General features: G+C 35.6%; 2 protein-coding genes across 2 annotated transcripts in view; both read right to left on the bottom strand.

The window, feature by feature from the left end:
• The window catches only part of LOC125227776 (disintegrin and metalloproteinase domain-containing protein 22), a 670,866-nt gene that overhangs the window by 195,149 nt on the left and 447,984 nt on the right, over positions 1-27,733 (bottom strand). The window contains exon 7 of the mRNA XM_048132103.1: positions 4,760-4,906. Within this exon, the coding sequence (XP_047988060.1) occupies positions 4,760-4,906 (147 nt within the window). The remainder of the gene's footprint in view (positions 1-4,759; positions 4,907-27,733) is intronic.
• On the bottom strand, positions 26,335-27,222 carry LOC125227775. Its single transcript, XM_048132102.1, has 2 exons — positions 26,861-27,222; positions 26,335-26,770 (listed from the first exon to the last, which is right to left on the bottom strand). Exons 1-2 carry the CDS (start codon positions 26,861-26,863, stop codon positions 26,336-26,338), a joined length of 438 nt encoding a protein of 145 aa, XP_047988059.1. The 5' UTR covers positions 26,864-27,222; the 3' UTR covers position 26,335.

The raw sequence follows: 27,733 nt of genomic DNA, 5'->3' as shown, positions 1-27,733 counted from the left end.
CGGTTTTTTAATTCTGTGAACCTATAATGTTCAAATCATATTCGTCGGAATACTGCACGCTGAAAAAAATGTTTTTAATTTGAACACCCATTGAATAAAAGCTAATATTTGAATGGATTCATTTTAATCTATTCTGATTACACTATAGCAGTATAAAGCCCAATATTTTTCTTATATTTCAGTCAAAGAGCATATCAAAATAATGAACCGCAAAAACTTAAATAGCTATAATATATTATTTGTATAGTTGTTTACATTTAATTCCTCAGTGTAAGCGCGGCCTAAGGGTAAGCCGGGGATTATCTCGTCTTGACAAATGTCTTTAGCCGTAGACGGACGGACAGACATTGTGTTTGTTTATATACATGTGGCAAGTATATACATGTTCGGTGTCCCTACGGGCATGATGTGTGTACCCCAGTTTACCCACCCATGTTTAATAGATGTATGTATCCTTTTATTCATTAAATTATGCCTTCATAAGTTTCTATGTTGTTTTAGAATAGTATTTTATACAACGTTCTTTAACTGAATCGGCTTAATTAAGAATTTTCGGCTTCGTCTCACATTGTTACCCACGCCACTCGCCTTTTTTTACCTCACTTAAACACAGGTTGCATAAAATACTATTCTTACAATCATATATATTTTTTTATAATCGTTTGGATACGTTATTTAATTAACTCGCCATTCAACTAAAACTATCTAGATTGCCTTGGAGCTTAAAAATTGGTAGGTAGGTAATAAACTCAACATAGTTTTTGGACTTCAGAGACTGACATTAGAAATTTGTACAAAATTCACACTCGAGATAAAGTAAAATTCACCAAACTAAAACAAACAATCATTTTTCTAAGAACAAGTAACCATTTCTCCAGATAACATTTCACATTTTTAATCCACCCGTCTTAGTAATATGGACACGGGCCCACAAACAATAGTCCTTATCTATCCTATGGGCCCCCACAAACAAAAGGAACCATGTATTCCCGCTGCTAGCGAGTAAACAGCTCAAGCCAGATCTTGAAATACATATAATAATTACTGCTTGAAGCAAGGTACCTAGTCAAATGCGCAAACGCTTACGATAATATCGTGCTATCTCTATCGAACTTCCGTATTGGTGCGAGAGAGCCAGACTGCGTTTCGATCAACAATTGTCATTTCAGCTAGGCAGCGGGCCTACCAAGAACCACATTCCTCTCTGTGGCACTAGTAAATTCCTACTAAATTTTGACAAGCAAGCGTCTTATCGAACGTGTTTCGCGGTAGGCCTCAAGTTCATACTCATGAGGGGTCTCGCTACCGCTTGGTAAGTTTCTGTAACAACAATCCTGGATGTCGGGTAAGATTAATAGTCAATTGTCACCATTGTCTTCCCTATTTTGCCGCCAATTCGAGTGAATTTAAACCGTGAACCCATACTTATAAGTGCTTGGCGGATGAATATGAGGTTATATAAACGAGTACTTAATTTTATTAAGGAATCATTTGATTGTGAGCCTTAATAGAGTTGTTTTAAGACGGAAACGGCTTGATTTGTAGTTTTAGAATTAAGAGCATTGAGGGTAAATAGAATAATGTTATATTATTGTTTTCAGTCATTCAAGACAATTGTTACGATCCTTGATCATCAATTTAGCTCCCAAAAGGTAGGTAGAATTGTCTATATTATAATAGAAAGTTATTTTAAAATCCTTTACATAAAACGGGCATATTCTAGTTGTGGTAAAATGTCAATCGAATCTCACTCTCAATTATTATGTTATTGTTACCAGAAACGTCACTTATTTTGGAAAATCTGATCTATATTGTATCTATCTAAAGCCTTTGGCGTGATTTTTATATAAGTGGGATTTGAATAGGTATCATTAGAATTTTTTTTTAACAGACAGCTAAAAACGTTTCATAAAAGTAAGTATTCATCGCCTTGATCATAAAATCATGACTATTTTTTTATAGACCATACTGTAAATTTAGTGAAAATGCGGGTAACCTATATTCCATCAGTGCTTCAATCGGCAAATCACCAATAACCACAGGTTTAATTATTTCCAACCAGTACCACACAGTTACGCGTCAGTAAGTACAGTCAGCAACCAAGCTATGAATACAGACAAAAAAAAATCGTTTATTCTCAAAGTCTCAGTTTGGCAGAAGATTTAATATTGTTAGAAAGGGTTTATTCCTTTCTAACAATATTAAATCTTCTGCCAAACTGCAGGACAGTTTGATAAAGTGCCAAATATATAAATATACACACCTTAATGTACAGGCAACAAAGTTCTGTATACATATTTTTGGCACTTTAGCTGTATTCATAGCTTTGTGGCTGACTGTAGGTTCAGTCACCATCAATAGTAGCCGATGAATCAACGCACCAAAAGTATCTGACATTCTGGATAAATATTCAAAATATTGATAAATCTGTACCGTTCGTGATCACAAATTCCATAGGTTTTTTTCTATGTATGACCATTCTGTAATACATCTCTTTCTGCTTAGCGCTTACAGTTACAGTCGGACCAAAAAGAATAGAAATTAAGAAGTGGCAACTTTATAGTGTCATCCGTCTCAAACATGTGTGAGAAAACGGGACGACATGAAACTTAATACGACGTTGCCAGTTTTTGATTACTATTGAATCGTTATTTGATCCGCTGCTTTCCTTGCTGACTGTACCCCCTCTATATTCATGCAATCTCAGTACAACACCAAAATTATCAGCTAGTGAACTCAATTTAGTCTAAATTGTAGTTACAAACTCGCACAGGTAATTATAATACGGAATTTATGTACACGTTGCTTTAAACCAGAAAGTCTATTTCGGTATATAATATATGTATGTATACAAATGTAGTTTAGGTATACACAAATAGAACTTGCCAAGGGTAGAGTGTATGTTGGAGTTGACTAGTTAAATAGTTACCCGTCTATTTTAGTCATCAAAACGAATTTAACTTTAGTCTCTCATTTCAGAAGTTATTAATTTTGTGTGTTTTCTCTGATTAATTACCTATAACGGCTATAACTGACAACTGTAATTCAAAAACCAAATAAATGCTTCTAGTGGCCGGTTTCACAATAGTGACAATTGTCGCCCGACAGTGACACATTCGCTGCTCAATGCCTATTCAATAAAGTGAAACTGACGCGGATTAACTATGTTACTTATCAACCCAGAAATAGGTACAGAATTGTCAGTGTTAAGTGTCCCCCCCCCCCCTACACGTAAAGTGATTTTTTTTCATTGCAATCCTAACGTGTGGACATATAGTATTTAAAAATGAATAACGGTTTACTAAAATCGTTTTTAAATAATATTCATATTTTCGGAAATAATCGCTCCTAAAGGAAAAAAAAGTGTGTCCTCCCCCCCTCTAACTTTTGAACCATAAGTTTAAAAAATATGAAAAAAATCACAAAAGTTGAACTTTATAAAGACTTTCTAGGAAAATTGTTTTCAACTTGATAGGTTGAGTATTAGTTTTTGAGAAAAATACGGAAAACTACGGAACCCTACACTGAGCGTGGCCCGACACGCTCTTGGCCGGTTTTTTTAGTAGTTAGAACCGGCCTTCGTCGTTGTTTACCACCTCCAGCAGGCTAACGTTTTATATGCGATCGTTGTGGCAAGATATGCCGTGCTGCTATAGGGCTATATCGCCATCGAAAATGTTGTGGTAACCCATAAACCACAGAATAATACTTCCCATAAACCTACAAGTGCTGCAACAATCATCTACTAAAAATACTGTGGCCATTGATGATGAGGACCGGCCATTTTAGCTCGACTGCGACAATTTCGAACATCGACTTAGCAACCCTTGTTCGTACGCAGTGCGTATTTTACTGGCTAACTTAATTAAGCCAAAGGCCCATGATATACGAGTTACAGCCGGAAAAATACATTTATAACCCTTTGATTTATACTCGGCCACGTTAATTAGTTGATATCGGCTTATTCCGGGATTTTAGCCAACATTTTGGTGGATAATTAACGAATGTTCACTGCGATTTGGAAAGACAGTAACGGATGGTAGGCTTCGGTTTAAACTTCAATTTGTTTCTGGAAAGCCAGGTTTAATTAATTTATTAAGCATTTAGGGTTTGACTTCCACTTTTGTTCATAATTTATTTCATTTATGATTTATGAGTAGGTATTACATGTAAGGTTCTGTTGACTTTAATGTATTACGTTCAGGTTCAGAAATGAACAAAATAACGATAAAACTCTTTCATTTATCGTTATTTTGTTTATTTCTGAACCTAGTTTTACGAGTTTGCAATGAAATTATTAAACTCATCGCCCCGACACTGACCGAGAGAATTCCTAATAAAATTTGTGTCGATGCGAATTAGTTCAAAGTAATACCGCCCGTCAACATACCTAAAAACTATAATTAAAAATAAAGCCTCTTCTCGTAGAAGTGTATCACGAAGGTCTCATTCCCGATGTTGTATGACGCCAGAAACATCATCGCAACGGTAAGTTTTTTAGCAATGTTGTCTCATATCGAAATCACCGATAAATATATATAAATAAAAGTCTTATTGCTACGGCACTGACCGAGAGATCTCCTCCGTAGAAGGGGTGTATCACAAAGGTCTCATTTCCGATGTTGTATGACGCCACGCCAGAAACATCATCGCAACGGTAAGTTTTTTAGTAATGTGTAGTTTTGCTAGTGTCTCATATCGAAATCACCGATAAATATATTATATAAGTAAATAAAAGTCTTATTGCTACGGCACTGACCGAGAGATCTCCTCCATAGAAGGGGTGTATCACGAAGGTCTCGTTCCCGATGTGTATGACGCCAGAAACGCCGTTGCACGTGTGGAACGCCGCCGACGCGCCCGGGTAGTCTTTCACTGTGCCGTGGTAGTAGCAGTGCTCGATTTCCTGTGGATAAAGATTTTGTGTGAATAGGTACGTAGTAATGTATGTGACGCGCTGGTAGCCTAGCGGTAAGTACGTGCGACTTTCGTTCCGGCGGTCGCGGGTTCGAACCCCGGCTCGCACCAATGAATTTTTCGGAATTTATGTGCGAAATGTCATTTGATATTTGCCAGTCGCTTTTCGGTGAAGGAAAACTTCGCGAGGAAACCGGACTAATTCAAATAAGGTCTAGTTTACCCTTCGGGTTGGAAGGTCAGGATAGCAGTCGTTTTCTTAAAAAACTAGTGCCTACTCCAAATCTTGGGATTAGTTGTCAAAGCGGACCCCAGGCTCCAATTAGCCGTGGCAAATGGCGGGATAACGCAAGGAGGATGATGATATGGACGTCGTAACGTATGTAGAGGTGTGTATGGGTTCATGGCGTTAGCCCAAATTGCTAAAGACGCCGGTTCGAATCCGGCCTTCGTCACTAATGGTGTCCGTCGTTTTTTCTTTAATATATATGGCAACGGACGACGCTGGTTCAATTCCAGCTCGGGACACTTGGAGGCCCTGGTCAGTTTTTCTTTGTATATAACATTAATTTTAAGTTTATAGTATCTATAAATAGTAGTATGACTACTTAAAAATATCAATTAAATTATTTACTATGAAAATAACTTAATTTAATTTTTAGAGTTGTTCTGTTTCGTTTAGGTATGATTATGACTTGTTTATGGATGTTCTAAAGAAGTGAAGATAGTAAATAAAGATTCAGATTGTAACAAATGTAAATATCGTCACTACTTTTAAAAAAACTTGTATCTTCGTCTGCCAATGAAAAGAAAATTGCAGTAAGTATGTATGGAATGTATATAGACTTACTGCGTTTTAACTTTGAGAAGCAGCGTGAGATACGAGATTTTTTAAAAGTAGTGACGATATGGTGTAAATTGTGGCGTAGGCGAGAGGCTTGCAACCTGTCACTGCAATGTCACAGTTTCGTTTTCTTTCAACCCCTTATTTTACCAAGAGTGGCACTGTAACTTTAGCAGTTGCATGTGCTCTGCCTATCCCTATAAGGGAAACAGCCGGCGTATCACGCTGCCAATTTTATCACTTATCCACGTGGATAAGACATCTGTCACTCTCACACTGACATACTTGCTAAAGCGTGACGGATGCTTTATCCAGGTGGATAAGTGATAAAATTGGAAGCATGATACGCCGGCAGGCCCCGTAGCCGAATGGCATTTCTCCGACGCCAAACGAAAGCGATACGCCGCTGGCTCTGTCGCGCCAATACGCAAGCGCGATAGAGATAGATATCTACTAGCGCTTCGTTTCGTGAGCGTTTCGTGAGCGATTGTACCATTCGGCTAGCCACCCAGGCGTGATTGTATGTATGTATGTATGTAGTGACGATATAGTACTTTGAGCAGTACTATAAATGAAAAACACGAGTCATGAAAGTTCGATGTAATCTAATTTTAACAACGTCGAAAAGTATATCAAAGTACGATAAATCGCATCAGTCAGTTTCAGAAGTAATGTCTCTTCAGTCATAAACGTATCGTAAACTTCAATCACAAGCAGTGATATTGTATACGGAATTATATTTTGATTATTCTTTGATTCAGAATTATTAAAGTAAAAAAATCTGGTCAACAAAATACCTCAAGATTGCCTCAATCCAATCCAATAATAAACGCCGAACGATATTACCTCAGAAATATTAAACAGATCTGAATAAAATGTTATTCAGATCTGTTTTATGTCAGCTTATATAAAATCGTCCCTTTCTTATTAACTCAGGGCCTGGAGACAAAACCTCGAAAGCTATATAATAAGACCCTAGATCTATTCATCGGTAATAATAAACGGGACAGGGCTACGTTAAAAAATTACGAAATTCAATAAAATATTCTGAGGGCGCAATTTTGCGCTCGGCAAGCTCTAATTTGTCATTCACAAGTATCGTCCTTTTACGGAGACGTAATGGCGGGCCAGCGAAAGAGCGGAGAACGGAATCGAAAGTAAACACAGTACCTTCGAGTGAAATTGATGGGCTAAATTTTAAAATTAAAAAACTTGATAATGACAAAAATTTTAGCGTTTTATTTTTATAGCTAAAATTTCGTTTACTTGAAAACTCCAAGGTTTGAATGCACTGTGTTCCAGTCGTTAAGTGCATTTTCTTCGTCTATATTGACGTGTACTATTAGATCAACTTTAATAACTCGTGCAGGTAAAAGACCCTGTGCGATAAAGGGTATAGCCGTGTTTGTATGGGACATTGGCCCCAGAAGCCAAATCGATTGCCGTTTTGCCAATTTATAAACCCAAATGAAAGATGCTTTTTCATAAAAAAAAAACACCCTAATTGCTGCAGGTTTTTGAGAAAATTAAAAAAATCGAAAATTGGTTTTAATTTTTTTTTATCTAAACTACAAAACCGATTTTTTTGTAACTTACACACATTATGTAAGCAATAAAGATGCATTATTTAAAAAAAATTAATTTCCAAATATCTTTATAAGTAGTGAAATTTTCAGTTTAAAGTTTTCAAAAAAATTTTTTTTATATTTCCGTGATAGGGACACCCACCAATTTTGGTTATATTATGTATAAACTAATATTCTATAACATATATTTTTTTCAAAAACATTCACTTGGATCAACAGGGTAAAAGTACCATGTGTATGTGCAGGGAGAATTCGCCCGGTCCCGGATCTTCCGCCGCTCTGTACGAATTTGAATTTCGAACGTGACAAATTGCTCAAAAGGAATAACTCATATTTTTATTGGCTGTATGCGGCTTAGTTGGTGTCACGTCACGAAATTAAAAAATAAAAAAGGCGGGAAACGCGGCTTATTAAGGAGTTCTGTTCCGTTAAATATTAGTTTTGCAATGGAAAAAAAGGAGATTATCCGCAAAATATTCTCCAAATCTCCAAGATCGTTACATTATTACGTTCTTAGTAATATCAGCGAACGGCTACGCAAATATGCGATCGATTATATAGAAAAAAACCTGCTGTCCGTAGAGGAAAACGTAAGCACACTTCTTTTTAAGTTCTTTGTACGATAACTTATGTGTGTTACACAATTTTGTTTGGTTTAAAACAATCTATACTATTATATAAAGAGGAAAAAATTGTTTGTTTTATACAATAATAATATAAGTAAATTCTGAACAAATATGTAGGTACGTTAAATCAATCATAGCCATATGATTAATTTGGCGATTACACGTACCTATGTTGACTGACTTTATAGTAAGAGTAACCGAGTACCTATGTTATTAAACTTATTAACTCTCTGGTCGTTAACAGTTACAATTAATAATGATACAAATATTGCTTTTTAGGTAGAAATATTAAAAAACATATATTTCGAGCAAGTACAGCTTCCAACAAATATGCTCAGAACACTGTTTTTGGAAGTTATGTCGTTTGGCGATGTGTTTCTGGAAGAAGAAGGAATTGTTTTGCTTGACCAATGCTCGCATTGCAAGTTTCATCGACAGAGTGATGGTTATAGACGCTATATTGTGGAATACAAAGAATTATTTTGTCAGTTCTGTGCAGGAAAGTTGTTTTATGTAGAGGACAATATTTAATGCGTAGGAAAATAGATAGGATACCTGTTAATTTGTAATTCAAGTACTTCAGTATATATGCTATCACTCAAGTAGAGGTGTTGTGTTTGTTTGAATAATAATTTAACATAATAATCTATTTAAATGTCGACAATTAATCGTAGATGCGACAGCTGTAAGAAACAATACTGTAAAATATCAGGTAAGAAGAAAATGTTACATACACCTGCAGACGTCGATTTCTTTTCTATTTCATTAGTACAGAGTTTCAGTATTGGTGATTCTATTTGTGGATCCTGTCGAACTAAAGCCTATCGTAAAAAAACACCAGTGGTCGATGCGAATACAGACCTTGAAATCAGCAGCGAAGATGAAGACCCAACCTTCTCTGTTCATCTGAATAATCCCATTTGTGTTGAATCCGTTGAGTTACCAATCCAAAGAACTATATCTACACACCGCTGTTGTTGTATTTGCTCTAACTTGGTAAACCTACAAAAAATACCTAAAAAAGCTAGACTACAGGCATACATTCAGAGAAAAATATATATACCTACAGATAACAGATGTTGTCCTTCACACATCATAAATGGCCAGTTTTATCAGGACGATTTAAATAAGATTGTAATTTATTCGAACACATCCACAATTAATGTATTAGAGATATCGGAACTCTTTGAGTCTTTGGCTGTTCAAACGCAATTAAATGTATTTGATAAGATACAAAGTAGAGCACTCGCAGATAATGATTTAAAAGTTTTAACAGGCTTTACATGGAACGAAATTGATGTCATTCGAAATAAATTGGTTAGCTTACGAAACAGCATGCAGCGTAGTACTTTACAAGCAATTATAGTTTTTTTAGTAAAATTACGTACTGGTAGTAGCAATAAATTAATTTCAACAATGTTACAGCTCTCGAGAGAACAAGCTGTTTCCGATTACGTAGCGAGCGTAATTCAGTCATTTGAAACAGATGTCCTTCCGTATGAGTTTGGGATAAATACACTTAGCAGACAATGGTTAATTGAGAACCGCACAACCGATCTTGCCATTAAAATATTTAAAGCCACAAATACCTTGATTCTAATTTTTGATGGTACCTATGCTTACCATCAAAAGAGTAATAATAACGAGTACCAACGCAAGTCATACTCTGGCCAGAAAAAGACCCATTTATGTAAACCATTTACAATCTGTACGTCAGATGGCTTCATTGTGGACATGTTGGGGCCTTACCATGCGAATGAAAATGATGCTAGTATAATGCGTAAAATCATTGATAGCATGAGTAACCTTGTACAAAGTGACGACATATTTGTTCTCGATAGAGGATTTCGGGATGTCGTTCCTTTGCTGGAATCAAAAGGATTTAAAGTTATGATGCCCCCAATCAAAGGTAAAAGGAAACAATTAACAGCTCAAGAGGCTAACGAGTCCCGAAGTGTTACTAAAATTCGTTGGGTTGTAGAAGCAAAACACGGTGCCCTAAAACAAAGATATAAACTGCTTGACCAAACATTAGACAACAAAATGCTTCCCAAAATAAAAAGCTTATATAGAATTGCTTCATATCTATTAAATCTTTTTGGCAAGCCGTTAACTTCTGACATTCACATGTCTAATGAGATTTACGAACAAATGATATCGAAAAACTATTCAGAAAACCTTTTAGCAGCGGAAGTAGAACAAAAAGGCTGGTTGCGAAAGAAACTACCCTTCCAAATGTTCTCATCCAATAACATTACCGATTTCCCCCAATTATCAGAGCCTGAATTAAAGTTATTGTTCACTGGTAGCTACCAGTTAGGACAAGCAATTTCATATTTAGCTGAGCTTTTAGATGAAAACGGTACTTTCAAAATGGCATACGTTAAAGATCAAACGAAGTTATTAAAAATACAGGTTCAGTCACGACACATTTCTAAAAAGGTGTACAGATGTTTTTTAAAATATGATCCTGAAGCTGAAGGCATTCACACAATACAACAGTATTGTTGTGAATGTGCCAATGGCTTGAGAACTGTGGGCTGTTGTTCGCATGTGGCGGCTGTGATTTACTATCTGTCACACGGCAGATATTTATCTAAAATTCCACGCCCCAATGAAAGGCTCAGTTCCCTTTTCCAAAATGAAGGCTTCATTGTAACGATTGACACGGATAGTGATGACGATTAGTATTAATTAATACATCTGGCGACATTAATCTATGTTGTACGTTGTACCATACCATCAACCACAAACTTAACTGAACTGACCATCGGTAGACCTAATTAACATTGACATAGTAAGACCTACTGATGGCCAGTTAGATGTGTTCCTGTTTGTAATATAGACATTTTATTTTGACGATGCTCTTATGTTATTTTTATTAGATTCTTGTAGTTAGCCATATCAAGTCCAATAAATGTATGGTATATCATAAGTCTGCTTCATTTTGGTAATGTTGATCCAAGTGAATGTTTTTGAAAAAAATATATGTTATAGAATATTAGTTTATACATAATATAACCAAAATTGGTGGGTGTTTGTATTAAAACAGTATGATTTATTAATCTCATTTCATTTCATTTATTTATCCAGCGATTAACTTAAGATAATAATTTGTACATTACAATAACATAAGATCACAATAAAAATAAAATTTACAATGCATTAAATTATCATACAATTAGACCTAACTTACAATTATCATGATTAAAAATTAACTTAATTAAATTTTCAATACGAGTAGTCCATGAGGACTTTGCCACCAGCATGTGAATCATGTGACAATGGTTCAGATACTGGCAGTCAAACCTCTCCGACAACGGCCTCAAGATGCTGTACCTAGTTGTTAATTATAAGAATTATAAACAGTTTTTAATTTTAACACAGCAGATTTGACGAATGACGCTAGTTGGTGCAATTACTAAAGTAACTGTACTTAACCTTTTACAGCATGTGAACTATAGCTGTCAGTAGAGCAGACTTTATAACGGCAAAATATGGAACAATATGCGGTAAAGGGATAAGAAACATTTTTATCTATATCCGCTGATTCCAGGACCTTCCTAAACCGCCCATTTCCTGGCCTTAGCCTAAAAGCCCGGCTCGCAATTAGGTTGCGTTCTTTTTTTTCATTCTGCGGCACCGCCAATTATGGGGAGTGAGCGAATGGCACGACTGAACGAATGAAAGACCAGCCATCGCGCTCGCAAGAAATTGTAAAGCTTTTTCCATTCGTTCCGCTGTAAAGATGAAAAGGATACAGAAGTCGTCAATGATATTTGGGCCATATTTCGGGTTTCTTTGGATTATCTGTGGCTCGTTTTTGTGATCAGGTTATTTGAGAATATCCTCTTTTAAATCTGATCAATGTTTAACGTTGCACACTTATCTTTTGAGAAAGGAATAAGGGTAAAGATACCTAAATGTATAAAATGATCGTTGCCCCATGATTAGTCTTGTTTTTGAGACTTTTTTTAAGTACTATACAACGAATACTTTATTATATACGACGTATACTCAATATTTGAAGTCATATCAATTTGTGCGTGCGTTTTCACATTATCCGATCCGATATCGGATGTCAGAAGAATTTCAAAGGCAAAAATCAAAGATGGCAGCTTAAATGTTTTATATCGGTCCCACATCCGATATCGGATCGGATAATATGAAAACGCACATACTTAGACAAAAATGCATAAAAACTTGGTTATAAGCTAACTAAATTTTTAGACTCAGAATCAATTATCAAAAGGTAAAATTTAGCACCATTCATTGAAATAGAATATGCGATACCGGAAAATATAATTTTTAACACCGCTGTCAACATAAATAGGTAGTTACTTCTTTAAGAACTAGTACCTAAACTACCCAATAGTTATACCAGTTATCAAATACGAAAAAAAACAATCCGTAATATTTTTCAAAGCGTTTTATGTTTTCTCAAGTAAACTGTGAGATAAATCGGAGCATCCACATGGAGCGGACGCGATCAAGTGTGAAGTGTACAGACGATAACTAGCGTTTCAGAGCCTCTAGCCAAGAATACAATCGTTGTCTTTACGCTGAACGATACCACAATTAAATATAAACCAGTAATAAACTATTTTAACAAACTAAGTACTAACTCCGCGCGGTGTGCACACAAAAGCGCATTGTGTACCTACGTACGCAACACATGCAAGCGGATTTGGATAAACGTGGATAAGAATAATATGAATAATGATATTTTTTGTATTTTATACTAATACTTTAGTTAATAGTATTAGATAACAATATCTTACTTTGGACGAAGTCAATTAACATTTATAGTAATTTTGTTCAACCGCGTGCTTTCGAACGCAGTAGGTAAGTTTCGCGTCACAGTCACAGCTGCCGGAGAGCTACTGAGTCGTCCTTCTACGTTTATACCTACTGTCTGCTGTCTTGAGATAGCGGATAAAGGTGGAACATTTAGTAGCCTAATTTTAAGACCTACATATACTAACCCTTTTTTTCTGAAATTGAAATTGTGACGGTACGCAACTACTACACTAGCATCAATACGAAAGAGCGATAGAGACTGCAGAGAGAGAATTACGATATGATGCGGAGCGACAAAATTGTTGTCATGGCTACGGGCCTGGGCAAGACATTCGTTAACGTCCCATAGAGAACTAAAGGCTTGTCACCTATCACTGTCCCAATTGGGAATGATAAAAAATATACGAAGCGTTTCGTGCTCGTAACGCAAGCGATCGTCACCGTAGCCAGGCTAGCTGGCTAGCAGATATAATCACATTAACATATATTTTTATGATAATAGGAGGCAAATATTGCAAAAAGGCCAGGTCAGAAGTACTCGAAACCGACGAGCGTGTATGAGAAACGTTATGAAAGTGTGTGAAGCGAAAGTGATTTGTCAGGATCGTAGTAAATGGAAATCCGTGGTCTCTGCCTACCCCTCTGGGAAACAGGCGTGATTGTATGTATGTATGTATGTAGGAGGCAAATGAGGTGACGAACCGCCTGATGACAAGAAAGTATAGTCGGAAAGTACCATGGGCATCCGCAACCCGTCATCGTCTATACTTTACAAATATTGCATGTAATAAAATGGCAATATTGTGTCACAAATTTTTCAAACATCATTTAATTATGTAAAATCCTTTGTAAGTATATGATATGCTTTCATACGCTGAGAATAATTGGTGTATGGGGAATATAATTACAAGGCATTATCCATAATAAAACTATACACATAAGCATTTTCTTGCTGGTGACATAAATAAGCTATTTTAGGTGAGTTGCTGTAACGGGCAAGACTCAAAAAAATCGTGAGTTCAAACCTCATCGCCATCCTGTAGTCCTAAAAATTCTGTACAAGAAAAAAATACAAAAAGATAGTCATACAGGGTGGTCTTTTTTGAGACCAGTGCCCTATAAAGGGTTAAGCAGATAACTTCAAGGATGCGCTTTGCTCCTTTTTCAATAGAAATAAGGTGATCAAAATGTGTCAGCTTTTCGTGGACTTTATTGGTTTAAATATTTGCATGTTGTGTTTACCTGTAACAAGTTATACATTAAGTATTTAATTTTAGTAAAAACTGCATTAAGATTCATTTTAAAAATAACAGTTGGTAAACCTTTAAATAAACAAATAAATATTTTCTCCACAGTCCCCGTAGCCGAATACCATTTCTGCAACGCCAAATGCCGCTGAAAAAGAGCGATAGAGATAGATTGCATTTTTGCGGCGTTTGGCATCGCAGAAATGCCATTCGGCTACAAGGCCAGCTCATCATCAAACTTAAACAATTTCACCGCGATGACATTATGACGTCACAGAACACATTCGCGTGATTAATGCGCGCCGAATTGTTGCGACGTTAATTTATTACCGGGATTTTTGAGGAATAATGTTATCGCTTGGGACGCTGATTAGTCTGTCGTGGGGACTTTGAGCGGCATGTGAAAAACGCTTGAGGAATTATAACCCATACAACGAAAACGAGAGAGATTAGATGAATTGTTTTGTTTTTTCGTGAATTAAAACAGATCGAAGTTTAAATTAGAAGTGTAGGTCAAGTTAAAGAGCTGTTAATAAGTAATACTGATTTATGAAATGATGAAAATGTATAAAAGACGTTCGTATACAAATAAAAATAGACCGATAATAATTAGTATCAACGATGTCGGATATTTTTATGAGAGAACCCCTATAATACTACGGGTGTCTGTCCAACTGACCGTGGGCAATCAGGCAATTCGTCTCCTAGCCTGCCTCCTATATCATAAAAAGAAAAGAAAATGTAAATATCGCCTTGATGGCGCTTCTGGGTACTTACTCAAATGCACAAACGCTTACGATAATATCATTATAGTAGCTATTTCTATCGCTCTTCCGTACTGACGAGAAATGAGATACCAAAACCATTTAACCTAACGAACTTTTATGAATGCGCGCAAAAGTAATTCATTAGAAACTACATTAACGTCAGAACTAAATTTATGTCTCACATTGCAACTCTTCAACCCTAAAACTATAGAAAGCAGGTCGTATTTTCTAGTTCTTCCAATTCTTCCATATAGTATTTCTATTCCTTTGAAAGGTTTTTCATTTAAATATTGAGGGGCTGCTCATCGGTGCGAGAATGTCGCTCCGCTGGATTTCGTTAATATTATACGTATTGGATTCGAATCGTGAATAGTTGCTTTGTCGTCCAAGGCCGGACTATAGCCGTAGTAATACAATATTGTGTGTTTGAGTCCGGCTCTGTGGTTAGCATTGGGATCCCTAATGAGTTCGGTTGTCATTGATATCTGCATGTGTGTTTTGTAAACAGTAAGAGATTTCAAACTGTGACCTACGTGTGTGAATTGGTAACTGAAATAGAGCTGAATGGCGGAAAGGCAGTCACCGGCATAAATAAGTGATGATTTCTGTACCTTGTCATATTAATTAAAATCATCACTTCTTTTTAACACTTACTAAAATAAAACAAAATGCATGATTATTGAAAATTGTCTTTATTAAAGAGGAAAGCGGAGAATATGGAAATATGGCGCATACTCCACCGACAAGAGCTACATTAGTTCTTAAAATAAGAAGAAGAAGAACGTAATTTCTAGTTGGACTAACATTAATGAGGCAAATTAAAGAAATCGGTTTCATCGAATTGTCAAAGAAAATTATTGGTGCAATTTTCAGTCATAAATATTTAGCTGGAAAAATGTTTTGTACTTTGCGTAATTAGTTACTTTTTTTATAAGTTCCTGGGCCATTTTTTTAAAGTTGTCCACCCCACTTTTTTGTAACATGGGTATTTTTTGGGTGATTCTTGAAAGTGTAAATATTCCCCGTCCTCGGGAAAAAAGTACCCGTAACATTGAAATAATCATCAAACAATTTTTTTCTATTAAAGTACCACATTATCTAACTGGGGCATGAATGTATTTTTATTTAAGGTTAGTAGAATTAACTTAAAAAATAATCAAACACCTGAAACATCATTACCCTGGTGCGTCCATTCGTCTTTTTTTTGAATAAACTATTACAAAAAGAAGAAGTCAGGGATTGAAATGAACTATAGCTTTAAAATCGTTAAAGCATTAGTCTATGATTTCAATAAAAAAATGGTGCCTGTGTTTACTGTATTTTCTTGAGCATCTGTAATGAAAGGTCTGTCCGGAGCTTAGCTATCATTCCCTTGGTGCCTCACTAAGCAACGTGCACATCCCTACTTAAACACTTTTCAAGGAATTGAGCCCACCGTGCCTAATAAGCGTCCGTAACGCTCCCAATACCGCGGGGATGGGACATGACAAGTCGTAGAAGTTCTGAGGTATGACGGTAAATATATCATTTCTCCTGGCTTTGGTTCACTGTGATTATCATTACCCTTTATTTTTTGTATAAAATGTATTACTTGCAATAAGCATAGCGTATTTAGTAATAATAATAGTATATGAATGACTGCATGTATTGATTATTTAGCCATCTTCATATTAGTTACAGTTTCTGCAAAATCGGCAAAAAACATACTTTTTTTCTCATTCCCCTGGTTCTCATTCCCTCTGATTTTAAAACAGGGTAATGATAATTTTACTAAGCTTTTTGGATTATATTCATTAAAAGTGATGCCTATTCGATAAATATGCTTATGATTAAATATAATTTCATATATTATTACAAAAATAAAGAAATTTGTTTAAAAGAAAATACGCCAAGGGCATTCCCTTGGCGTATTTTTTTGGAATGACATCAATAATCGAATTCTCAGGAATGACCCTTTTACGCGATTCATACTCAAAATCGCGAGGTCTTTCGATCCTGATAGGAGAAAAAAATTGTCCCAAGATTTGTTCAAGATACATTTTTCAAACCTTCCATTCCGTTACCGTCATAAAAATGTAACATGAAAAAATAGTAACGGAATTGGAAAAAAACTTGGGACATTTTTTTGCTCCTATTAGAATTGAAAGAGCTCACGATTCTGAGTGGAAACTACATAAAAATTTCCAAATCCAAAAAAAGTGGGGTAAAATAGTTGGTAACAAACAGTAAAATAGCTGGTAACTATTTATCATGAACAAATAGTACATTACATCAGAGGCCGGGAAAATGAGGATTTCCGGCCAAGTGGGTATATACGGCCGAGCGAGCGTGCGAGCGAGGCCGGATAGGGATACGAGGCCGGGAATCCGTTTTCACGCCGAGGCATGTATAGTGCTTTTCTCAAACATACAATGAAATAAAAAAAAATGCTCTAAAGGACAATATTTAAAATCCTAAAAAATAATATGAAATCCCTTTACAGTCCTCTCGAGTTGTTGCGCCCAAAAAGCGATACTTCCCAGCCCATTTTAAGGAACGTAAAGACAATATTTCATTGCATGTTTGAGAAAAGTAAATTGTCTTAAGTAATAAGTATGATGAATTTGATGAAATTTCAGAGTGGTATTTTTCAATTCATTTTCAAAACACATTAAAAAAGTCAGTGAAAGTCAAAAATAGTGTCTAATCCCTACCACTTAACTAAAATTCAAGTTGACAGCATCGTCCCAATTACCAATCTGTGTTACAACAAGCGTCAGAATTAATAAACGTCCGGGAAAAACTGAAATTACTTTTCATTACGAGCACGGGCAGTGCCGGGGTTGAAAAATGAAGCGATGCGTGGGTCCTCTGACGTTGTTCATAACGCTATGGGGGTAGGCGAATCCAATGTTTTAGTGACTATACAAGCAGAAAATAAAATAAATGAGGTTATTAAGATGTGATGAAAGGTAAGAACTGCACCGACGAGAGATATTGTCTTTTTTTTTTATTTGTTTTACAAGGGGGCAAAGTTGTTGTTTAACCGCACGTGCCAATATTGATACCCGAGCAAGCGAAAGATTCCAATATTGAACGTCGCGAGGGTTTCAAGGCACGAAGGTTAAACAAACTTTGCCACCGAGTGAAACACAAAAATTTTTCACCACACCAACACGAATAAAATACTGATCTATAAAACATCAAACTAAATCAAATCCATCAATCTATTCAATATTTATGATTCAAAATTATCATTTATAGGTAAATTCTACCAGCCAGCTTAAGACATCAAGTTAAAATTTGTATGAAATTACTTTGCACTCTTGTGTATAAAATGCAATTTTGCTATCTGTTTTCGAATAGCAAAGTATACCTTTACCAGTTGGTGTGGTGTAAACAAAATTATTATCACGACAAAACGAGATTTTTATCGAGATAATTTAATAATCTCTACCGCATTTTTTAGGGTAACGTTATTTCATCAGAACGTTTCGTGATCATCATCAAATTTGGTTGATGGCATCATAAATAATTATTATGTCGTTTTAATACAACTTTCATGTTATGTGAATTTTGAACTCACAAGTGAGTCTTGCTTTTTTGACATGCAAGATTTGACCCAACAAATATAATAGAACATTACAAATTAGTCAACAAACAATTGAAAGTAAAAAAAAGTTTGTAAAAACAATGTACGAGTAGGGCTAGTTACATAAACCACAGTTAACAGAACATCAACGCAATGCAGCAGTCTAAGGCCTAGAAATTGCGAACGCTAAATTCGGTGATAGACGGTTTTGTACAACCGAGCCTTAGGCCGGCCGCATATTGTAAGAATTTTTCTGCCAGAAAGTTTCTGACGCCCGTCGATACCACACCGCACAACTGACAGAAAAATTCTTAAAATGTGCGGCCGCCCTTAAAGTACGACTCTGAGCCCGCAATAAAGTACTATAGGAATAGGCGGTCATCTCGGTAAGACGACAGTGAGGGTATAATTAGGAACGGACGCTTCAGATGAAAAATGGAGAAGGCTTACAATGTTATAAAAGTAACGAGCCATTCTTTAAACTAATGAAAAATGTCATCCGTGTTGATAAGATTTTATAGCGGTATTATGGCTGTTAAGACCTAGATCTTAACAAGGGTGGACAAATAGGTAGAAAGCGATGCCTGCCTATTTTTCCGACGCTTGATACGCCACCTGGGCGAAACATCTAGAACTAACACAAATCATTAATTAGTTATGGACCAAATAGATGTCGCTAAATTACTAGGAAGTAAAAGTGACATCTACCGAAAAGCATATGTATTTAAATAAGTAATCAATAGCTTAGCCTTAAGTTTAGTTCATAGTTATGCCGAGTGCGGCGCTGTTCAGTAGCTATATAAGAAGTATTGTACATAGGGACTCTCTTAATTTTCGATAGCCTTACAATAAACATAAGTATTAAAAATCATCCTTGCATTTCTCTTAACGGCCGCCATTTTGTTTCCATCCTGGACAATGGCACAAGAGTTTAATTGTTAAGTTGAATTGAACTTTTGAAAACTAGGAAATAGAATGAGTACTTGTCATAGGCATAATATTTTTGTCAACTCAAGAACCGGGTTTTAGGGTTCTCATCATCAACATTATCATATCAGAATTTTATCGCCCACTGCTGAGCATAGGCCTCTCTTCTAGTACGCCACTTGTCCCGGTCCTGAGATAGTCTCATCCAGTTGTGACCCGCAATTTTCCGGATGTCGTCCATAGGGTTCTCAAGAGTAGCAATGCTTAGATGGCATCTATGATGTTGCTTATGTCCATGGTTGACGATATCAGCTTTCCTTTTTTGCCTTGTCTGTATATCTTTGAATCAGCCGTCTATGTCAAAAATAATATTAGCCAATTCTCTGTTTCCAATAGTGCTCGGCGATGTAATCAAGTTTACACAAGTTCAATCAAAACGGCTCTTTTTGCGAAAAGTATTTTCGGTATGGCACCTAAGATTTACAATAAATTACCAAACAACATACTAGAATTAGGTGACATGGTAGATTTAAAAAAAGTCTATTTAAATTTTTGGCAAGGAAAGCCTACTATTCTATTAAAGAATTTCTCTCCGATTCTGAATTGTAGAATATCATTAAGATTAGGTTTAGTCTCAGGTCTTATTTGTTTAATATTTGCTGCATGCTCAATCGCCTCAAAAAAAAATATTTGTATGCCTACAGGCAAAGCATAGCGACACTGACACAACTCCATGTAAGATCTATATGTACCTATGTTTACAAATAAAATATTTATGATTTATGATTTCCATGGCTCGTTTGTTGGTTAACCGACTATCACATTTTAAAAGTTAGCACTGTTAGCAGCATTTCTCATAATTTAATAGACAGTACAACAGCTTTTGCTTCTGATATGAAGCACAACATAGGTATATCAATAAAACCACTGCAAACAATATTACTGCGAATTTGTTTGTCACGGTATACCATTGTTTTGCCGACAAACCTTTCATCGAATATCATTTCATCTACATCCATTCATCGAACATTTTGTGTTAGAAAAATTTTTTGGCGTCATTTTCTTTCAACAACTTTTCATTGATATTATTCTTATTTCATATAATAGAGATCAAAATTAACTACCATTTACGAACAAGGTATTATAAATAAAATGATTCTAAAATTAGGTCTAACACCCACACCAAATTTAGACGTTGATTTATATTAAATCTCCGTAAAATACTGTCGTCGAATTTTACCGTAACAGCAAATAAAAGGGATATTTCGTACACAATATCTATACAATAACACATTGTCTGCGTGTACCTGGTGATATGTAACATATATCACAGCTGAAATCCATGTATAGCCTTATGTATTTACCCAACAAAAGGAGCATGTTTCGTTAGGCTTTTATTCTGATATCAAAAAGCAAGTCTGCGTCCTTTGATGTCATAATTAAAACGTATTGTCGGCGGCACTTAGCCGGCTTTAGAGCTATGTAATTACATCATGTAGTGGCTGAATAATGACTCTCAATCTGGCTTGGCTTCACACAAGTGGATATAATAAATCACGTGTTTTAACCTGCTTCTAAGAAACTGCTGAAAATACGTCTGTACAATAGGTCTTCATTTATGAAAATTCACTGGTTGAAAAACAGCTCAGTTGGATCAGACATGAATATATTTTAATCTATTTTTTACTTACGGTTACGGTTTAATATAGATAACTAGTGGTTAATACAAATGGTTAATAATGCTGTTGACACATATAGGATGTAATTTATTTAACAGACAATATTTGAAGAGCCGAATATGATATTTAATCAAATCACTACGAAAAGTGTACCTTAAATTAACAAAAAAAAACTTAAAACTTCATAAATTAAGGACACCAAGCGCGCAGCTGTGCATAAGAGTAAAAAATCACCTAATCAGCTCATATAATACCTATATAAGCGTTAGGAAGGCCTGCCGGGGATTAATACAGGCGTCTATTATTAGGACTGCAGAAGACCGTGCTGAATAGAGAGCTCTGGTGCACAAAATAACGACCTTCAGCCATGAGGAACCGAGGAAGATGAAGAAGATTACCTTTGTATGTACGTTTAACGTTTTTCAAATACTTACTGCTATTATTAGCCTTTCTCCGCAGACGACTGCATAGAAGACCAAGGCTCCAGCTACCTTTCTGAATTCATTTTCCCATCTCATTTTTTGTCCACCATCCTTCCTTTTACCATCTCTTGGGTACCATGAGTCCTTAGACCATTTTTCTCTTTTATCTCGGAGCATGGTGGCAGTCCATTTCCATTTTAGTTGCTTCATTGTCTGATTTACGTCAGTTATCACTAATGGTAAACTTTATTCTACGATGCTTCTTTCATGCTATTTTGCAAAGGAACCGTTAGGGCCCAAGTTTGGCATCCATACGTGAGAAGAAGGACAGTTAAAGACTTTGGACTTAAGGTTTGTAGGTATTTGGTTGTTTTTCATGATGTAGTGTTTAAGTGTGTTCTAGTTTTCAAATACTACCACGTAACGACACGAAAATAGCATACCAATACCATCAAGTTAACAGGATTTTTCACAAAGAAATTGACAACTATCAACCGGCTTTGGATTCCTGCTAACTGTAAACCAGAATCATCAATTCACGTATGGTTATATTTTAAATACCTTCAAATGAAAATCTAACTCTTTACAGATTCCTCAAAGCAACGCAGGATTGTACATGATTTCCAAATAGGAAAAACACGACCAGCCAACAAGCCAGAGGCTACACGTTGATGTACGCCACCGTTCTAGAATAGATTCCACAACTGCGGGCCGATTTTTGAGTCTCACGCGTTCGAATTCAGAAAATTGTCACTAAAAATAATAAGAAAGTCACCGTTTTCTCCCGGTATTTTAGTGACAAAATCCCGTATGCGAGATTCAAAAATCGCCCCCCTGTTACTGTCAAACACTTGGTACTGTATCTACAGATCATCCAGTATAAGCAAGACCTTTGCTACTATATCAACTAGGTGTCAATCGAAAGCACACTTATACTGGTTTCGGAAATGATACATTGGAAAGTGAAAGATAACAGCGGAGGACGTGACGCTACCGGCCTAGCTGAAGTGACAACCGTTGACGCTCCGTGGTGATAAAAACGCAATCTGGCTCTGTCGCGCCACTCGCGCCGCTACAGAAGTGCGATAGGAAGGAAAGCTTACAAAGTGTAAGCGATTGTAATGTTAGCTAGTAACTTGATATCAAAATATCGTATCTCTCGCGTCTCGAGTGGTATATTGCTTTTTAGTACGAGGTCGGAGTGACCCAATTATGGGTCGCATGGGAATATCGAGATGCGATGTAAAAGTTCAAATTCTGACCTAGAATAATAAGATTTCCGTGAAAATTGTTCCTGGAGCCTTGATTAAGGTTTCGATGTAAATGTAAGGTTTTTAATTGGATTCTCTTTCAAAATGTTACTTATTTACTGTACATGGACCGAGTATGAAGATAAATTAGTTGCAGAACCAGTGACTCAATGAATGAATTTATTTCATTGAGATAGTTTTTAAGAATTAGTAGGTAGAACATTTGCATGCTGTCTTGAGATAGCGGATGATAAAGATGGAACAATTATTAATTCTGCAAATAAAACATTGAAATTGAGATTGATTATTAAACTTACTAAAAATTGTCTTTTATTACCCACATTATGGTCACATCGCATCGGTTCAAAATATAAGTAATTTTATTATCTCCTTGACCCAATTATCGAAATGTTTGACTACTCTTTATACATCTCAACATCTTTTCTTTGATGGTTTATTCCCGGTAGGTATTGCATAATTTAGGCTGAAGCAACAGAAATTCTGAAAGTAATTTCTCAAAGATCTGCCAGTCCCATTAAACATCATATATCTCAATTTCTATCAAAAAATTGTTTACCCAATTCGTATCACAGTTTAATAGGCTAAAAGAAATCTCAAGGAATCCTTCACACAAGAGTCGTGCGTCAGCCTCGCCCTTACTAAATTAAACAAGGTGGCGAGAAAATTCAATCCAATCTAAACTTCCTTCAATCCAATTTGAATTTCCTCACCTCGCCCCACCCGTGGCTCGCAACGCGGCAATTTATTTGAGGCCCACCCTCGGAAGCGAATACGTCGATTTGTACTCCGATATCAGTGTTGCCAGTTGTTTTTGGGCCCATGCAAAGCAGATGAATCCGGGGAAATATATGTGAGACCATTTTTTTATGGTGAAGCTATGGACCTCCAAAAATATTTGTGTGAACAAGCTAATTTCAATTCTTTGGTAACTAATATGGTCCGACCGAGATTCTTGGCCGTGAACAAATTGTATGAAGTCTCAGCCGATTTACCGTACTTCGGGCTTATACAGTAACATAATAGGAAACTTGACTGTACTTAAAATAAAAAGCATCAGATAAATATAAGAAAAACATGGATAGAAGTTATTTTTAAATCCAATTTATATTTAATAAGTCAGGTAGAAATATATAAAGTAACTGAGTTGACCGTGACGTCACTCAATTCGATTTTATATTAATTCGTTTTGACAGTTCTTAAAAAGAAGCTGATTTGACTAGGAGGCAAGTAGCCTATTAGGTATACATGGTAATGATCTCTGTAACAAAATTGGTAATTTTATCAAATAAATCGTAATACTGAAACGCTATATTAATCCGTCGCCATTAAAGGATATCTCCATTTAACATATCAATGACATAATATATAATTATGGCCTAGATGGAATAAAGCAGCATAAATATTTAACAAAATGTTTTCAATGGATCACGCTGATTTATTTATTACGGTTTGATTAAAATCTGTTATCTGTTCAATGCGCGGTATGGAAATAACATACCATTTGTATTTTATAGCTTTCATAGCATTTAATTTGTATTTAATTCACGGTTTATATCGTAAATAAATAACGTGGAATCTAAAAATATTACAACTCATGGCTTGTGCAAATTTATAGTAATTCTAGAAAAACTGTGACCTTGAAGCGACTGAGTGGCATCAGCCGGCGTAGCCGAATGGCAATCGTCGACGCCAGACGCTGACAGAAATGCAGTCTAGCTCTGTCGCGTTAATACGCAAGAGCAATAGAGATAGATAGCTACAAAACAGATATTATCGTGAGCGTTTGTGCATTCCGCTACGCACACTGATCGCACAGTATAGGAGCGAATAGCGGAGTCTAGTGTCGGAAGCCAAGATCCACTTCGGATCGCTGAGCCAGCGCAGTAAGTATAGGAACATAACGAATCGAAATGAATGTCGTAATATAAGAAAACCCGCCGCTACATCACACCGCGATTATTTAACACATTAGGTACATTAGAAGACGAATGTCGAAGTAAAAACATCTTTAAATCAAATATTAAGAAGTTGCTATTAGGTACAAAGCCTGAATGAAAAATTACCCTCGCATTTTTAAAATAGTTACTGAACTGATTAATTAAAGGGGTGCTTGGTCCCTTCTCACATATACATAAGTCAACATGACAGATAGGGACAGCGATTTTTTGGCTAATTCAGGTTTTTTAAAGCGTTAATGAAAAGCGCCATTAGTAATTCATAAGATATTAGTAGGTGATTATTGGGAGTTTCAAATCAAAGATTTGAAAACTCCCAATATCACTTCATATTTAGGACTCGTACTCAGGTTTATTGGTGATTTAAAACTCCCAATAGGTTTTCAGATGATTTAAAACTCCTAATCGGCTTTCTCATGATTTGAAACTCTCAATAGGTTTTCTGATGATTTAAAACTCCTAATCGGCTTTCTCATGATTTGAAACTCTCAATAGGTTTTCAGATAATTTAAAACTCCTAATCGGCTTTCTCATGATTTGAAACTCTCAATAGGTTTTCAGATGGTTTAAAAAGCACACAAGGTTTACGATTGCATATTTAGAATTAGAACTTGTGAACTGTAAAAGCGCAATCAGATTTTTAACTTAACATTTCGGATTCGTTCATTTGATTGAAACAGATGAAGTATGGTGTTCGTTGTTAAATGGTCCATTTCGAAAATGTAAGCCGTAAAGTTAAGTTAGGTATGATATTAAATAGCAAAAGCTTAACGCAACACACTCTCCGAGGTGGCCAATCTCAGATGTGGTCTCTCTCAAGCGTTTGCTCGATTGACAGTGGCGTTTACACACAACGTGTCTGATCAGCTCGTCAGCGTCGCAGAACACGAATGGACCCCCAAAGTGTGAACTCTGGTGTAGTCGCGTTTTACATGCATCGATTGAGTTTGACCCCCTCCGGGTATGGGATTCCATATCTATCGACCGCGTAAATACAGAGATCCCCAAGTCTCGAATTCAACACTACATGCCTCGGTTGGCCAAGCCAAGGAATGGTTTACGTGTTGAGGTTGTCGGTCGTCACAACCCGACATACTACACATCACCATTTTTATTTATATGAAACATTGTAAAAACTTTATAAGTGTGATGTAGACCCAGTTATGCTATTGGCTGTTTCGGATTACGTACTCCCACGTCATATCTACTACGAATTTTGTAATATATGGTTTAAAATAACGTATATAAAATATGATCTTCTTTGACACCCATAACAAAGAGTTCAGTATAAATTAAAGGCTAGCGTATGTCATATACTGCACTTTGCAAAGCAGAACTTTTCATAAAGATATAAGGTTCAAATTTTGATTATATTAAAATCATGACATACATTGAACAGTATGCGAAATTGCAATCACTCATTTAGTTGTAATTTGAGTCAGTTTACCTGGTTGCTCACTCGCTATGTTTATCTTATAAAATGATCACGATTTACATGAATTATAAATGGTTTTGATATAAAATAGATCTTAGTATACATATTTCAACTATATTGTGAGTGGTAAAACTCTAAAAATAATATCGTATTTATTCTCTATGTTTTAGTATGTTAAAAATAAAACAATTAATTTATCATGAAACCATTTTATTTAAGTAATGAGAAATATTACAAGCACGACGACTAACTAAAAAGTAAAGTACATTTTATAACATATAAAATTTTCTAATAATTACTCACTTCACTCAACTTTTTTACAATTTTTTCTACCAGACCTTCAGTTGCATTTAATAACTCATCATAGTCATCTTGAACAACATATTGTACTGTAACCCCATTAGATTCGATATTTGATTGCTCCAAATCGGATATACTGATTTTAATCAGACGCTTTCCTTTTGTAACCTTTCTGATGACATGGGAATTTAAACCCATTTCTTTTATTTTCCTCTTTCCTTTCTTAGCGATTTTCTTCTGACTTTTTGCTGGTGTACCTGATAATGGAATTTCTAAAGATGGATTCAGGAGCAAATCCTGGTATTTCAGGTACGCATCCATGTCTTGAGAATAATTGAGCGGATCATTCGGTTTTTCACAAACTTGCGAATAAAATGGTGTGGTTTCAGTCATTTCAGCAGCGTGGTTAATAGGTTGCGAGCCCTGTAAAAAAAAAATATCAAGTTAAATATATTTCAACACCAAATAAAAGTACTCAAAGATACCAGAATATAATAAAAGTAAAATACATACCATTCTGATTTTGAAACTGATAATGCACCCGGCTTGAAATCTCGAACTGTTGTAATTTTAATTTATTAAATGCTCTATTTATAACTTCGTAGTAACAAAATATAGTATAGCTATTAGCTATTATAGCTTGCACATTGAACGCGGTCTTAACGCGGCGACATTCGTTTGATTAGTGCCGGAACCTTTATGCGGATCTTGTTTCCAACAAAATAAATATTACACTTTTGTTTTTCAATAATTAGCTGAGTTGAATATTATATTACAGTGATGATCAACCTTTGTATTATATTGGTTTCTTACTGTATTTTTGCAAATGTTGTAGTTTATGTTAGTTATAATTTGCTTTTAGGTTGTTAACTCATGACTTTACGTTAGTTTCGTTTTATTAATAAAACCCCTGGCTTATTCATTTCCTGTACTATTTTCTAACAAGTGCAAGTGTTACAGTGCGAGTTTTACGTACACGGAGAAATTCACCTTGAAACAATGCTCGTAAGTTTGTAATATTTTATTTAGCTATAAACTATTCTGAATATGGTGTTGAGTGATGTTTGTTCTCGATTAAATTTACCGATAAGTATCCTTCTAAGTAGCAGTTTTATGCGAGTTAAGTGCGTATTGGTATTAACTTTAACTTAAAATTTATAACCCTCGCTGGAGAGAGGTACAAGTACAACTGTGAAATCTCGTTCGACTGAACATAACAGAATCTTATTTTTTATTTTCAGGTCTGACTTTGAGTATCATGTAATCCAGTCTAAGAAAGACCTCGACTCTGAGGATGAACCTGGATCATTAAAGTATGTATTTTAATTAAATTTAAGATTTTATTGACTTATTATTAATTTTTGTTATTATTAATGATCTAATGGA

The sequence above is a fragment of the Leguminivora glycinivorella genome, chromosome 7 (genome assembly GCF_023078275.1).
Source record: "Leguminivora glycinivorella isolate SPB_JAAS2020 chromosome 7, LegGlyc_1.1, whole genome shotgun sequence".
In the NCBI taxonomy this organism is placed as follows: Eukaryota; Metazoa; Arthropoda; class Insecta; order Lepidoptera; family Tortricidae; genus Leguminivora; species Leguminivora glycinivorella.
This window is presented reverse-complemented; position numbering and strand designations above follow the sequence as displayed.